The sequence below is a fragment of the Anser brachyrhynchus genome (genome assembly GCF_964034855.1).
Source record: "Anser brachyrhynchus genome assembly, chromosome: 17".
NCBI classification, from domain to species: Eukaryota; Metazoa; Chordata; class Aves; order Anseriformes; family Anatidae; genus Anser; species Anser brachyrhynchus.
In genome coordinates, this window is record NC_137710.1 from 8,044,197 (window position 1) to 8,060,759 (window position 16,563).

General features: G+C 40.4%; 1 protein-coding gene across 8 annotated transcripts in view; it reads right to left on the bottom strand.

Moving 5' to 3' along the window:
• Positions 1–424: 424 nt before the first annotated feature.
• The window catches only part of ZDHHC8 (zDHHC palmitoyltransferase 8), a 120,371-nt gene continuing 104,232 nt past the window's right edge, over positions 425–16,563 (bottom strand). For 7 of the 8 annotated variants that reach the window (XM_080559773.1, XM_080559775.1, XM_080559774.1 and 4 more), the window contains 2 exons: positions 15,122–16,158; positions 6,373–12,782 (listed from right to left, as the gene is read on the bottom strand). In XM_080559773.1, coding sequence (XP_080415899.1) covers positions 12,611–12,782; positions 15,122–16,158 — 1,209 coding nt within the window. In that variant the 3' untranslated portion in view covers positions 6,373–12,610. Of the gene's footprint in view, positions 563–1,563; positions 3,900–5,612; positions 5,728–5,988; positions 6,169–6,372; positions 12,783–15,121; positions 16,159–16,563 lie in introns of those variants that run through there. The other variant, XR_013940403.1, reaches the window with a different exon arrangement.

Here is a 16,563-nt window from a genome sequence, read left to right on the forward strand (position 1 = left end):
ACTACAGGGAGCAGGCTGGGCTCACTTCAAATAAATTATTGTGGTGGTTGTGTTTTGTCTGAAAATCAGGCAAAATGGCCTGGTGGCTTTTTCTCCCTTCCAGATGATGTTACTTAGCTCACTTGATCAAATTTCTGCTAATGTATTCATAAAATCCTTGGGGTTTTAAAGGAACCTCAGATAAAAATTAGCCCTCTGCAAGGAGCTAGTCTGACCAATACATCAGTTTAAGTTATCAAAGTCCTAAGTTGTAGGACTGAAGTGATGAATTTGTTCTTGAGCACGTAATTAGGCAGTCATGGAGCACCCAAGGAACTAGGCTTCAAAAATAAACATTAACCTCGACTAAAGAGAGTATCGCTTTCACAGCCTCTGCACGAGATTGCTAGGAACAACAGCAGAATTAATGCTGCGCTAGAGGATACCTTTGCTGCTTTTCTCATCCAGTGATACGGTTTTCACAACATCCTGTGGCAATTTAATCTATTTTCTTGAAAAGGTTCTGCCTTGTGTTTCCATTCTGCTTTTTGGTGATTTCTTGTAGTGCTCACTACTTCTTGTGCTGTGGGAAACAGAGAATACTCATTCCTTGTTTGCTTCCTCCACGGCATTCATAACTTTACATCATTTAAACCAGCTGATTTCAAGAGAGAGTTCTTGACGGGAGGAGTTTCAGAGAGAAACTCTTTGAAGAGAATTGTTTTTCTATTCTGATTTACCACTAGTATTTTACTGTTATAACCTGGTGTCACTTACCAGTAACTTTGCTTCAAAAAGAAGGAATGTATGAAAACTACTTAAAAATGGTTTCATTACCTAAAATAATTGTTGCCATTAGTAGGAATTAATGCAGCACACTTTTAAAAATATTAGCAAAATCTACATACATCAGCCATTGCTGTAGCTATAGCTGAAATACACAGTATACATTTTATGCAAGTTTTTTGAATCTGGATTTCAGATCCTGTGCAAGTTTATATATCTGTAAAATGAACAGTAATAAGCAATTTACTGTAACTTCAGATTTAATTTATATTTTGTAACAAAATTATGTCCTACAAAACATAACTTTGAGCTGCAAACTGGCCTAGAAAATTACAAATGTTGTCTTCATGCCAACTCCAGCAACTTGGGAAGGGGAATTATTTTTACAAAGCATCTGTTGTTGTTTTTTTTTTTTTTTTAATGGTTCAGTTGACAGACACATGGCATTGTGAGACTGGTTGCTGCTTAAAATAAAATTAAAAAAAAAAAAAAAAAACATTTTATACTAAAAGTATCCCTCAAAGATAAATACAGAGCAACTTGGAATTGTCAAAAACTAATGGCTATCCTGTGAGGACAGAGCTCCATTTGAACTTCTTCCTGCCAGCTTGCCTTCTGTCCCCAGTGAAATGTGTTAAAGGGCTCTGAAGATTTATGCTGGTACTCTGTCTTATACCCCTGCCCTTGTCAAGGCCCTGCCTACATTATAACCTTCTGACATTCTGAAACCTAACAATGGGAATCCACCTGGAGCAGGAAGAAGAGACCTTCTATGTACTTAACACCATGCTACCTTACCCAGGCAATCCTTCGTGATGATAGCAACTGGAGGAAGTATTTCTTGCCAGCAATAAACCCAACTACTCTTTGTTCTCTTTTGACACTATTTCCCTTCAAGTCAGCTGAAGATACTTCTTTTCCCTTTTATATTACTTTTTTTTGTTGTTGTTTTCCTTTTTTGACCTGAGCCAAGGATTGTGAAAAAGCCCTCTGAAGCTCCACACCTCTGCCACAAGACGGTGTCCATGCCATCATCCGAAAGCCTCTACCAAGCAATGCCCCGTTGCCAACTGCTTCCAATCTGGCCCCAGACTCAAAAAGGCAAGTCATTTAGCAATTTAAATCCAGAAGATCTCAACTTCTGTGTCATACTGGAATATCAGCTGCTGAGCGTGACGTGACTTTCCCAAGGTGACAGAGTGAGTCCGTGGCACAGCTGCAAACACAAACTGTCACTGGTTCCTAGGTCTGCCTCATCCCTGCCATGTGCAGATACCACAGAAGAGCTCATTGCTTAAACCGCCTGCTGTTTCACCTAGGAGGAAGCACAGACACACTGGACCTAGAAAGACAGAAAAACACTTTGCAGATCTCTTCCTCAGGTGAGCAAAGCATTTCTGAGTGCATAAGTTGTCTGATGACTCTATCCAAGAGCAGGATGCTCAGTTTCCTTCTGGTCACGAGCCCATCATCTGGAAACCTCTGTGGATATGTGCATATATATATAAATAAACCACCCCAAAAAAAGGGGGGGGGATAGCACACCCCAAGTCTTTTGTACCCTAAAGGACCCTCTCCATCATTTGTGGCACAGTACTGAAATGAAGTTCTGCAGCACCCGGGGCTTTAGATATGTATAAAAGAAGAGTTTGTACAGATACCTGATTCTTGTAGATATAACACAAGAAAAAAAGGTTTCAAAAATAAATGAAAAGTAATATAGTCATAAAGAACAGTTTTATAAATTCTGAATTAAAAATAGGGAGAAACACAGTAAACTATCATGGTATATTTTCTTATGATGTTTTACATGTTTTGGAAAATGCAGCCATTCTCTGCTTTAATATAAGTGAAAATAAATATATTTGATTTGCCTTTACAGTTAAAAAACTCCTGCTATTTTTATTTTCACATGCATACATCTAACTTTCCAGCTCCTTAGAGCAGGGTGTACTTTCCTGTGTTAAAAATCCCAACGATTAATAACTTTTAACCCTTTCCTTCCCCCTTTACTAGAAAGGGATTATTGACTAAAAGACCATACTAGCAAAGACACTATTTTTTGCACCAACAGGCAATGTTATTCCTTCTTTAATAATCTTCATGTGCTACGAATACAGTGCTGTGGGTAAATATATATGTATTTCTGTGCAACAAAATAGATACAAGAAAGACCGAAATTAATGAGAGTTTTCTCACGGTGACCTTTTTGAGGTCACTCCCAACATACAGCTGTTTTACTGTATTTCTGCTCAGTAATTTTAATTATTATTTATGTGAACAAGTATCCCAATAAACAGGCATGGAAAAGTTGAATTGCTTGAGGCAACCAGGCATATGGTCTCTTGGAATGAGGATAGTGCTGCGCGGGTATTATGAAGAGGGTTTGGATTATGAGGAGATATGCAGGAGGTCAAAGGAGGGATCAAGGCAGAAATTTCTATCATATTTTTACTAAAACAGCCTTTCAAAGTCAGTGCAAAAGACCAAGACTACTGTCAGCAACACCCATCACACAAACACACAAAAACTTCCTCCCCAGGAATGTGACCTGAAATGATACTTTCATTTGAGGTTAAATATGCCCCAAATCTGCCCTATTGCTCCTGGATGCCTGTGGGATGCATCTGCTTGGCTCCAGCCACACAGCTGACTGCAGAATGATAGGATTTGAGACTCTCACAGACAGTCACAACACATTTGTGAGGCCAAGAAGTCACATCCCCATCTGACATGGAGCGAGGAGGCACAGGAAGATGTACAAGTCCAGCAGTAATTTGTAGTGGAGGCAGGAACTGGTGCCAAACTGGCTGATGCCCATTCCTGTGCCTTAATTTTAGACCATGTTTCCAACTGAATATCTAACTGGTATGTCTCTTACTGCATATCACAGCTTAACACTGGGAAGCTGCCAACAAGATAGCAGTGCAAAGCATGTGCCTCTTGATACAGAAGATTGTGGCCAACAACACAGCAGTTCATCTGCGTGGTGTCATAGTGAGTCTGAAAAATTAGTCATAACCAACACCTATTTATAAGTACTTACTTCCTTGTTTTTACATCTATTATTTTAGACATCTTTCCGTGAGAAATGAGGGCCGATCCTGAAGCCAGATGGACTCCTAACACTCAGGCTGCAAAAATAGGATCATGCTGTTACTCACTGAATTTCACCAGACACTGGTTTCTACAAGGTGAGTTTTTCCTACGAAAAAATAGCATTGGTTTCTATTTATTAAAAACACACACACATACATACACACACACACACACAAAAAAAAAACTTTTACCATCTGTTCAAATGACTGTACAGGAAAAAAAATAAAAGCTGAATACTGTAAAGCTGTATTCCTGCTAAACCACCTGCGCCCAGGATTAGAACCAGATTATAACACCGTTTTATGAACTTCCATAGTTATCTCTCATCCAAAGATCCCCATGTCCTGTGCACTTACATGGCTGAAAGAGACTTTTGAAATGTATGCTCCATGGTAGGTGTGCTTTGCAAGTGACACACACAGGATCCATCCACCTCATATTCATTCAAGCTGTGGATGCAGGAAGAAATCACTGCCTAGGAGCCACTTACCTGCAGACTGTGTGAAAGGACAAGCCAGAAGAAAGAAGTGTACCACTTTGGTGCTCCACTAGTACACCCTAATTCCACCTTGCTGGCTGCCACTCAGAAGATCCTACATGGAGACTGTGTAGTAGGGACAGAGGCTGCTTTAAAAATTGAGTTGTCCAAAAAATGGGACATTTATGAAATTCCACTTTCCCCATTGTTTCTTGTTGGGGAAAAACAGACTTGAAGTCCTATTGTCAATGAACTGTAGCAGTGAGCTAAATCCCATGGATGCCACTCCTAATAGCAAGTTGGGCTTAACGAAGCTCCACTAACATTAACAGAAAAACTATCGTAGATTTTAGGGAAGCTAAGATTTCAGTGTGAGCAAAGCACAGCATTCATGAGCTTCATGTTTTACTGTGCCACTGTGAAAACGTTCTCATTTTAGGTGTTCATCTCAAGTATTCAAAGGTTGTGATTTTGGTGTGAAGTTCTACATTGACTTCCTACTCCTGACTGTGCGTAATGACATGATTTGTTGAACCCAAACTCATGGGCATTCTTTGGTTCCAAACAGTGCTTCATTTGTATGGAAGGCTACATTTTCCCTTAAAGAGTTCTAGGCATTGCCCTTTCCCCACCTAATCAGACAAATCCTCCCCATCATTTCTCTCAGTTACTACTGACTTCAGTGGAAGGGTTTCACACACAGAGACAATGCTCAAACACATCCTTGAAAATCCTCTTTATACCCAATAATGGGGAAATAGATTGATAGTACAAACCCTACATGGAAGCTGGGAGTTTAAAGGTGTGAAATAAACTGCATGATAGAGTGTATGGACCTTATGGATTTTACATGGCAGATACCTTGTAGTTTGCTGAAAGAAAGGCTTTTGAATTACATAACTACAACTGCAAGAGTCATGTTGTGCACTTCTGGCCACATAGCTTGATCAAGCTGCCCTGTGCCCAAGAATGCAGGAATGACTTTCCTTAATGAGTTCTGGGTAGGCAGAATGTCTTAAAACAGTCTGGAAATACTGGTAAAGCTCAGCATTGCCCACACTCCTTGTGTGCTGTTCACCTCAGACCAGGTACTTCTTAGATCCAATACCGTATGGATAGGACATGTCAATCCTTTATATTCCTTGCAAATAAATGGTCACACTACTGTCTGAAATTCCACAGAAAAGATGCATGTCTAAAAGGCAAAGTGGATGGCAACATAGCATGAAAGAATTTGTAAGAAAAAGGAAACATGAATAATCTTCCTTACAATCATGAGATGAGAGAGTCTCTTCTGCAGAAGTCATTTTTCTCTCTCTCTAGATGTCTGAAGCTTTGCAAAAGTCCTCATGCTGGACCTAGCCTGTATCAAGAATATTGCATGCCTGTTGGGAGAAAAAATAACACTTGGAGGAAAGAATCAGATTGCCCATTTGAAAGAACTAGTGGATCAGTGCCAGTGGGGCTGAAGGATTCTTTCTGTCACAGCCAAAAGCCAGGTTTCTCAAGGCCACTTGTTTGAGCAATTTCTGACAGTTCATCTAAGCTCTCAGCTTCCCCTGGAAGACAGCCCATCCCCTCCTCCTGCACCTCTCTTTTATAGGTCCAAGCACTGTGGTGCTCTCAGGGATCCCTCATGCTCTTACAAGTTTCCATGGACAGCTCCAACTCCAGGAATGCTCTGAGTCACCACCTGCTGCTGAGAGCCTCGTGGCAGGTATTTGAAAGATGCAGCATAGAAATACAGCATTTGTTGCAGCAGGTCAGGCCACCAGGGTCTTCAGGTCCAATAACCAAACTTATACATGGCTTCAGGAGAAATGATGCTTAAGAAAAAGGGAAATTCATGAGACAAGGTGCAATGGGAGGGTGCAGGTATGAAAATAAGGGCACAGCGCCAGAGTGAAGGGAAAGCTCCTTGACACATTCTCCACTTTCTCCATCACTGCTTTCTCTTCTCTGAATAGCCCGTAAAACAGTGGGTCTACCTACCAGCCTTCCATGGCATGGAACATAACCACTGGCAGAAACACTGTTTCCAGTCTGTTTTATTTGCTAACGTTTTAATAAGTATTTTTGGTTTTGTATTTTGCTGCTGATACAACCGTTTCTTTTTCTATCAACACAGATCAGTTCCATTTAAAGTACACCAGATCGGGACACCTGTAACTAGTTTTACTTGAATATATGTACACAGTTATGTATACATTATATACATATAGGCATTATATATACATATATATATACACATATATATAAGGCACTGTAAAATGTACCATCACTTTTCTAGGACTGTTTTTAATCTGTGGAAGTAGATCATATTTCTTCATATAATTTGAAATGTCTAACCAAGACATTTTAAAAATGTTTCAGGGTTATACAGATATCAGCTGTGAAATAAACCTTACTTTAAAATTCAAGTTATTGTGACAAGATGAACAAAACCTATTTTGACAGTAACTCTAATCCATTTATTATATAACTGCTTCTCTCTTAAAAGATATATTCACCTGTATAAATAGTTTCCTTTGTCTCTCCTTATTACGTTCCAAAATGTGAACTGAAACTTGTCCTGCAGAATAAAAAATAACAATAATGGAGAACTGCAACTTGGATAATTTATCCATTACTTAGCGAGAGGAAAGCCAAGATCTCTGTAAGCCAAGATGTCTGTAAATAAAACGTACTAACACAGATCGTGACCTTATATAAATCTGTTTGATTTAGCCAGTGTCAATGGAGCCTGGTAATTAAGTTTCTGGTCATGTAATAAGGTAACCTCTGCCACATGAAGACACTACAGCACACAAATATGACTGGCATTTATAATGAACATGTTTGAATGGAATCTCGCTCGATATAATCAGCCTATATATGCAAATTACAGCATCAGAAATCCTGAAGCAGCTGCCACTAGGAGGGTTTAGCAACTGCAAATTATAAGCCAGTCTTGCAGATCAAATGAACATATTTTTCAAAGAATAGAAACAAATGGATAGATGAAGATAGAAAAAGTTATACATCTTTAGGATGTATAAATCCAGACATCCTGGATAGAACATTTCAACAAACATATAACATTTTTTCCACAGTTACTCTGTAGCAACTATTCTCAATTGTGCTGGAGCACACGATTCCTATTAACCCCCACAACTTGAACAAAAAGCGCTACAAAACCCTTCATTTAGTGTTGTTCCATGAACCACTTACTGTGGCCTCACAAGCACGATCCATTGGTCACAAGTAGGAGGCACTCTTTCAAAGACTCAGCATATTTTCTACTCTATTGAAAGCACCTTGAAAATGAGACTTCATCTGCAATCACTTTGTTTAATGTTTTGACACCGGGGGGTTCTACACTGGAACTGGCGTGTCCAGTTGTACTGTTTCAGTTCACGTTTTGCACAAGGGGAAATGAAAAGGGGCAGCACCCAATGAACCAACTCAGCAAATGAATGCATTTCAGGCATAACGCACCAGGGAAACCGGACACTTTAAAATACTGAAGTGACTCAAAGGTTTAAAAAATATATATGTATTACGAGAGCCACAAAAAAGGTTACAGACAGAGCTCCACAAAGCCTGCACGGATACATTCCAACAATTCAAGGTGGCAGAACAGGTGAGATACAGACCATAAAAACGGTTCGACATGAACTTTCCAGACTGTCAGAGACAGCAACCTTGACCTCATCTTTCCCACATAAAAAATAAAATAAAAATTGTATATATATATATATATATCTAGTCTGGACCACAGATATAGTCCAAAGAAAACCACATTGCAATTTCCACATTAGGCTTATAGGAGAATAGGCGTTATCTGAGGAACGTCCGCTATAACGCCCATGAGGTGATTATCTTAGGCCAAGTTGACATGACATTACACTTGGTTAGCAATTTTGGAACAGCAACACAACACAGTTCATTTGCTGCACTTGGCTACTAACACAGCTCTGTGCAACCCTTTGAGCTGACTTTAACCAAACTACGTAATTACATTTGTTTTGTTTTAATTTAAAAAGAAAATGCAAATGTAAGGTATTTGGGCAGTTCACACTATCACCTTTCTTCAAAATTCAAGATTTGAGGACTTCTTTAATGTACTTCCTTACAGACACATCTTTCAGACTGTATTAAAGATCTTCAGGAAAACATGCCACCCTGAAGCATTTTCCCTTGTTCACTTCAGGTTATGTCTGCATCCAGTTTTGATGTAGGGGGCCAAATGCTGGTTATATATCAGTGCAGTATTTGGCCCAAAGTTTCAAAGTCTTTGCTATTCAGACTTTCCTATGAGGTCAACAAACAAAGCAGTAAAAAAAGAAAATATTAAGGCTTCAAGTAAAAATATTTCCTTTCTCTCCCACCCATGTAGTAAGTTACATTTAATTTCATAATACTCATTATATTATACAATTAAAGATACAGAGATCCAACTTTTCAAGGCAGATTGTACTACAATGAAAACCTGGAGGCTAAATGGGAGTTTATGAACAGGGAATGAATGGCTAATAAAATGCGATATGCAATGAAAATTGATGCATAAACTAAACAAAAACTATTGCTGTTCTTAAAAAAAAGTAATACAATCCACAGCTAAAAATAAAAACACGCTGAAAAGTTTTAAGACTTCTGAAACATGAAATAAACATGACAAAATCAAGAAGCTACTTTATAATATGTGTTAACTTGTGCTGGATTTTCATGGCTGATCCCCACCTACTGTAAATTAGCATCACTTACACTCGTTTCAGCAGAGCCGCACCAATTTATACCACCTGAAGATTTGGCCTGTAGTGTCTGTAAAAACTGAGTATCTCAGCAGAAGAAAAACTCTGCTGCTAATCTGTAAACTGTTTGAGAACTATGCTTTAACATGGGCTGGATTCTGCTCCAAAATTAGATGTACTAAGTAGGACCCCAGTCCCGCAACAGGAGCTGTGGAAGCAGACACTTACATTTTTGAGAAAACAGCTGTAGGTTCAGTGCCTTGGGTGGAAATGAGGCTGGATTTGCTGCATGCAATCTCCTGTTAACAGTTCTGCTTAGATTATTCTTTCAGAAGATTTGAATAACTTACTCCAGGCAATGTGCACTGAATTATATACAAACCTCAAAAGGAAAAAAAAAAGACTTTGGTACCATTGTAAACCTATTACTGTATCAGATGTGTCTCAACTGTGGCCAGAACTACTCACAAAATATATAATAATCCTTACAATTGAACCTGTAATGACACAGTGCATTCATTCTTTCCTCGCTTGCCCCTTGTGAACTATTTCAAAAATAACCCTGGATATTAGTGCTTTATACACACAATACTGTGTTTAGTCTTGCCGAGAAATTCTCTCATGAACTAATGTAGTTAACTTCAAAGGCTGTTTGGCCCTTCAAGTTCCTCAGTAGCTTTTTCTTTTATAAATGTAGGAGAAGAATGATTAAAGTGAAGCATCACATGGATGCAAATCTCAAATATTACATTGGTACAGACTTTCAGCCTTGCTTGCATGAATTTCATGTACGTATTCAAAAATACATGATAAAATGTGCCCTTGTTTAGATCACTAACCCAAATTCTGCGTCACTCATCCCCTCTTTCTGAGTGCTTACAAGAGGCATACATGATACTTTAAAAACAGATAAGTCTTGTGTTATTCTATGCACCAGAGTGAATTCCAGTCCTTGAGGAAGTACTGCACCTTCCTGAGGAGTTAACATCAGGGCAGAGTTGCAGATTAGTAACAGTTAAGGATGGAAGAAATCTATAAGGCCATTTGGTCTAGCCCCTTGCCCCTGCAGGTTCGCCTCTTACAGAAATTTCTCTAATGACTTGTCTGAATACGGTTTGACTCTGAAATAGGTAGTCTCCAGTACTCTGCCTTGGAAGACTATTCCACTGCCCCTTCCCCATCATCTTTTCTCCTCCCTCTAAATGCAGACCAATTGGTAACCAGTGACAACCCTTTGATTTCTATGATTTACCTTTGGTTTTATATTTTTTAACTAATATTTGTAAAATTATCATATTCAATTTCCACTTCATTGCTTAGCCAGTGACATTTTTTAGCCCTTTAAATCTTCTCATCAGCCAGCCTGTCCAGTCTTTTAATATATATATTGCTCCCTCTGTACCTGATACAGACTGCCAGCATCTTTCCGGCACTGTGTGCCTCAAACTAAAGGCAATATTCTACACGCCAGTGAACAAATCTGCACAGGACTATTGCTTCTCTGCTCTGTAATGTCCCTATAGTAGGCATTTAAAATATCACCAAGGCCATAAAATGCACACTGATTTCTAGTTCACTGTCTCATAACTGGCCTATTTCAGCCACATCATTTTGCAGATTTCTCTCTTCAGACAACATTGAGCTTTACACATAGAGATAATTAACTTTCTTATATTCTCTTCAATCTTCCTCTCCAAAAATTATGTGATACAAAAGGAACATATAGTAAGCATGTATTGCAGTGGATGTCAAGATTTATCAAATCAAAAGATAAATTTTAACCAGGAAAAACTAAGGTCAACATTTGCCTTCTGGAATAATTGATCTTGACATACATGAAAACAAGTACGATGTTATCAATGCACTCTGAATTGCTACCAGATATCTGGAGACTTCTCCATTATAGTCAAGGACTGAAAAGGACTTAGCGCCTTGAAACAAATATCCTGAAAAACAAACAATTTAGCTCTCCAGTCAAAACTATTCACCAGGAGAACCAGGTGGAAAGTCAAGGTTTCATATGATGACTGGCTCAGTGATAAATAATCATTTTTACTGACTTTGGCAACAGTCACTCAGGATATTCTTAATTGCACACATGATCTGGCTATTTAGCATTGGTCCAGACCTCAGTACTTTTGACAGTAAGTAAATGGGAACAAAAAGGAGATAAGGAAAGAAGAAAAAAAATGCATTTGTCCCAAAATTAGTTATCAGAGTCCTGATATCTATGACAAAAATAATGTAACTCTTTCTTGTTGTTTTTTTTGTTTGTTTGTTTGTTTGTTTTATAGTAAAGTTGTCTTTAAATCCAGAAAGTAAATGTAGTTCTCAAGACAGGAAAAGGAAACCTTAGAATGTTAAATAGATTTGATAGATATTATTTTAAAAAGTTGTTCCCAAGGGGAAAGAAAACTCAAAAACCAAACATAAAAATCCTTTGTCTAACAGTATTGAAGACCAGAGGGAATGTGCTAGTCATTCGGCAGACAGCAAATTTATATCCTTTAGACTTATGCTTGGCTCAGTTACACACACTGTAAATTCAACAGATCGTGATAACCCTGCTGCAGGATTACACAGAGGGCACCAGGGCAAGGCAGTAAACCACGTTATTGCCTAGATCCAACAGGTAATAAGGAGGGTGCAGGGAAAGCAGCTGACAACTGTTTACAACATGTTCCCATCCAAACACTTCCTTTCTTATCCACTTGGTTTTGTTTCTGAGTCAGAGGAGCCTTTAAAAACCAGAGGGAGCAAGAGGTGAGAGTGGAAGATCCTTACTGGTGTTGCGGTCCTTCTCCATGAGAAACAAACACACGGGCGCACACACACGATTTCACACATGGGGAGGCACACTGCAGACAGTGAGAAGCTGTTGCTATCCTTTTTCCTGCACCCAGCCATGATAAGGGGAGCAGGAAGGCTTTTAAAGATGAGACGGCGTTCATTGCCCAGGGTGCCCCTGCCCTGCTCCTGCCCAGGAGGAGGAACCTGACCTGCAGTTCTTGTGAGATGCAGAGCAGTTCTCATACACACAGGCTGCCCAGCGCAGGGAGCCTGCTTTCCTTCTCAGTAGGAAAACAGCAGCTGGGCCTCTGACTCCTGCTGGACACACCACTGGCCAGAAGAAGCAGGAAGGGGCATGGAAAAACTGAATGATCCTGGACATTTCACTTGTTCGCTGCACAACTGGTACACAATGGGTTTGTTGGACAGACAGACGCACAACGGCGTTAGCACTCTCTTGCATGAACAAAATCCGCTCTGTGGTTGTGGTGTTATGTGGTAGCCAGTTCCCGTCCGTCAGGTTAATGAAGAGTCTGATGGACTGTACAATTTTATTCCCTCAAGAATAAGGCTGCAGCTGGTTTTTGGCCAAAGGATAGAGATGAAAACAGAACAAACCCAAAACAAGAAAAGGAGAGTGGCCGACTGCTGCTGCTCCTTCTTTGTTGTTATTTGAGTCTTCACAGTGCTCCTAGCTTCATGGCTGGCTGAGTGGATGGCTCTTTATTTTTATTTAATTTTTATTTTACACTGAAATTTCATAGGTCGTTCCACCAACTCCAGACACCTTCTTAACATTTGAGTGTCTAGCAGGGCTGACAGGTGTCCCCTGGGAACTTGATGTTGAACCCAACCTGGATATTCCTTTTGGCTGTCCATTTATTTTACTGTGAGGTGTCTTCAACTGCATGTCATCCCTGCATCAAAAGAAATATCAAAAGATGCAGTGTTAGTTTCTGAAGTATGATAATGGAATGGCTTCATTGAGGATGAATAATTATCCCTGTTTCAATGAGTCCCACTCACGCAAAAATATTCAAGCATGGAAACAATCTGGTTGAAGCCAATAACTTGAAGAAAAGACACTGAAATGAGAGAATTTCTTTGCCCATTAGCTTAGTGGACCAGACCCCAGTAATATTTGCTCATTTGTTCATTTAATCACTTGCTTAAATACTTTGTTGAACCAAACTAGTTGCACAAGCATCTGCAGGAGGGTATAACTGTCTTCACTGCTGACTTTAATCCAAACTGTGTCTTTCTTACAGTTAGAAATACAAAACTCAGAAAAAACACTACCCAGTTAAATATTCAAAGTTAAAATTATGTTGCTCATCTCTGAAAGACATAGGAAAACTGAAATGAAGATCTTCTAAATGACTGAAGACACAAACTGAATCAAGTCAGGAAGCACAATAGGATGCCGGTAATTAAAGACCATATTCCTGATGGACTCTTTAAAATAATTTCCTTTCTTAAGACATACTGCCAGAGTGTACAGGCAAAATGGCTTTTCTCAAAACATCTTTTAAATCTAGACTATTACACTAAAACAGTGTGCCTCATCTCCAAGATTCACCGAGCAACTGGATAAAAGCCTACCAAAGACCTTGTGTATGTTCTGGAAGTGCCAGAACAAGTAGGATCTGCTGTATTCTCACATCTTCCTCCTGCATAGTGAATGTTTGTCTGCTTGGGTTTGGCTCACTGAAGTTTAAGACTGGCTCATGTCAGCAGCAGTGACCTAGGACTGAAATACCTTTTAGAAGGGAATACTTCCTGCCTGCCTGCAAACCAAAATGTGTTAGGTTTACAAAGCAGAGAGTACTTGTGGCAGGTTTACTTCACTAGGTAAAAAAGACAAATTTATTGAGCTATTTAATCTAGATACTCGACTTGATTTAAAAACTTGAGTAAAAAAGATCCTCTTCATTGGTATCAAATGTCTGCAACTTTCTTTAACATCTAAAGGGATCTGTAGCTATTTTAATTGCTATTTTTAATTTGCTAGAGCACTTCTGCCAGACTTTGTGGTTTTTGGTATTTCAAAGAGCTGAACTAGAGTAAATTTACAGGCTCTACATTTTAAACAAACACAGTGTAAAAGCAGTGTGACCAACAAGCTGACACAGCATAACCAAGAAACAGAGACTGAGAAAATGCAATGCGCTTTTCATATTAGCATCTTTCCTAGAGCAGCAGCTGATGTGTCCAGAGCTCAAACAGAGGGCAGAGAGACAAGAGAAAGTCCACAGGTCTTCTTTTACTGAAATAAACTAATTTCTTTAATGTATGTGAGGAGGGGAGAATAGTCTGCCTGCTCAGTGTTAGCTCTTCCATCAGTAGACAAATCATCTCAATGAATACAATTCACTTGGAAACACCGGGGAAAAACTTGCTGGCACTAAACTCTGGGAGAACTACAATAATGGTTGTCCCACATTTCAATAACTTTCCCTAAAATGTTGGATAATGCAGGAGTGAGAAACTGGGGACCTTAACTAGAGGACAGCATAGTGCAGTAATTGCCAGGTGCAAAGAAAACCTACATATTTCTGATTAGCCCTCCAGGCCTCACTTGGCTGAAATACTGCAACCTCAGCTGGATCACATGGCGCTTTTCAGACTTTCCTTTCCAAGGTCTCCAGAAGGAATAGTGCAAGGAGAACCTGCAGCTGAAGATCTTGCTCAGACACCACTTTGCTCCCCGCTTTCTTACAGTAAGGAAGAAGACAGAGAGATGGCCTCTGCTTTTATCACCAGTTCTGTATTATGGGGCACTCAGTACAGCTAAATATGCAGCTCTCTATGACAAGCACAATTCCCAGGACTTGCCTCAGCCGCCGTGTCCCTTAGTGTAGGGTACACTTGCACATGCCATGATCCTACCTTTACTTCTGTGTCCAGGCAATGGCTGGGTCCAGCCTCCATTTAGGCTGCAAACTAAAAGAACTTTTTGCGTGTAACAGGAGGGACAATTTGCCCTGTATCTTGCAAATAATTATCCAGTTCAGCTAACACATTAAACCACTATGAATTTTACAACTTAACCTTCAGTCCAAGTTACAACAAATGTGCAAACATTTTGTCATGATGTGGTTGCTCTGTGGTGTCACAGAACTGAAGAGCACCCACAAATGTCCCACCCTCACTGGCCTACAGTGAACACGTAACCTGGGCCATGCCACCAGGGAAATATCTGTGCTCAGTTGCAAGCAGGCTCTCATTGCTAAGCAGCTCCAAAAGCAGTACGTACCTTTGTGCTCCCACTGATTGCACCTCTGTAATTTCCACAGTGTTTACAAACGAGACAGCTTTCGGGCCTCCATAAGAGGGTGACCTAGGCATCCCTGTGGGGGACGATGGGACCTGGTGGCCTGGTGATTTGTAGGAGCCATTGCTCACCCTGCCCTGTAGTGCTTGATGGGACTGGACATTGTTATTAGCTAAATCAGCTTGAAGAGAGGTTGTGGAAGTCCTTGGTGCTCTTGTCATTGCACTTGAGAGTGAAGACACTGAGGACTGCAGTATAGGGTTCCTTGTGCTAAAACTGGTAGCAGCCATCAGATTGTCTCTAGATCCATATCTCATCGCCATGCTGCGCGGGTCTTCAGAGAGCGTGCTGACTTGCTGAAGGCTGTAAGAGCTAGGGGTGTCATAGACACCTGAGTCTGCAAACACTGAATCAGGGTGTGAGTGGAGGAGCTTCTCCCTCTCTTCCATCTCCTTCCTCTCCTGGATGGATGCCATAATGGTTTTGGAAAGGTTGTCATAGCGGACTGGTGAGGGGTCTCGCTGATGTGGAGCTGGGCCCCCCAGCACTGGGCTGAAGCTCTGAGGTGGCTGGCGCTGCAGCTCACTCCCCCGTAGATGGCACATTTTGGCTGATAAATATGGTGAGTGGTACCCGACAGAGCTGACTGCAGAATGGGCGATGCACTTCCTCCCCGAGGGCGACATGGGGTTTAGCAAACTGTCATATGAAAGACTCCCATTTCTGTTTGACAGAGAATTGGGAGAAAAGATGCTTTTGTAAGGGGTGGAAGTCGCCCCTTCGGACTTTATTGGATGAAGGGGCACTTTGTCTGTCCCTCTCCTGCCAGCAGATTTCAGGCTCAGGGATCGTGAATTGATGGCAAAGGAATCTATCTGGAGTGGGGAAGACTGATAGGTCTTGTGAAGGGAGCTCTTTCGGTAGCTGGGGATGTCCAGGCTTGGTTCAGACTGGTAGTCAAGGCTCCCGCCATCCTCTTCTATCAGAGCTCCTTGACTGTGTCCCTCCTGCATGGTGATCTAAAACAGAGGTGAGTATGAGAAACAGAAGACTATAATGCATATGTACAGGTTTGCTCTCCATGGGAGTGCACAGGACAAAAAAAAACATCAATGTCTTCTCGCAGACTCATGGCCTAGCTATGACAGAGGTTCATTATAAGGAATCTCCTAACTCCTGCTCAGCATATGGATAAGCACCTCAGAAGCAAGGAGTCAGTCACAGTAAGCGTTAAATAATATTGACTAATAAGTAAATCAATACACAGACACAATGAGAAAACTTCTAAACTGAAACTCTGTTAAGGTAAATCAGATTGTAATCAGATAATACTGCCCTTGGAAAAGCACTTTGCTTCAACTTTTCTAGAAATAGCTCATGAGTTGAGGGATGTCTGCTTTTGAGTGCTGAGTCAGTCATATCTT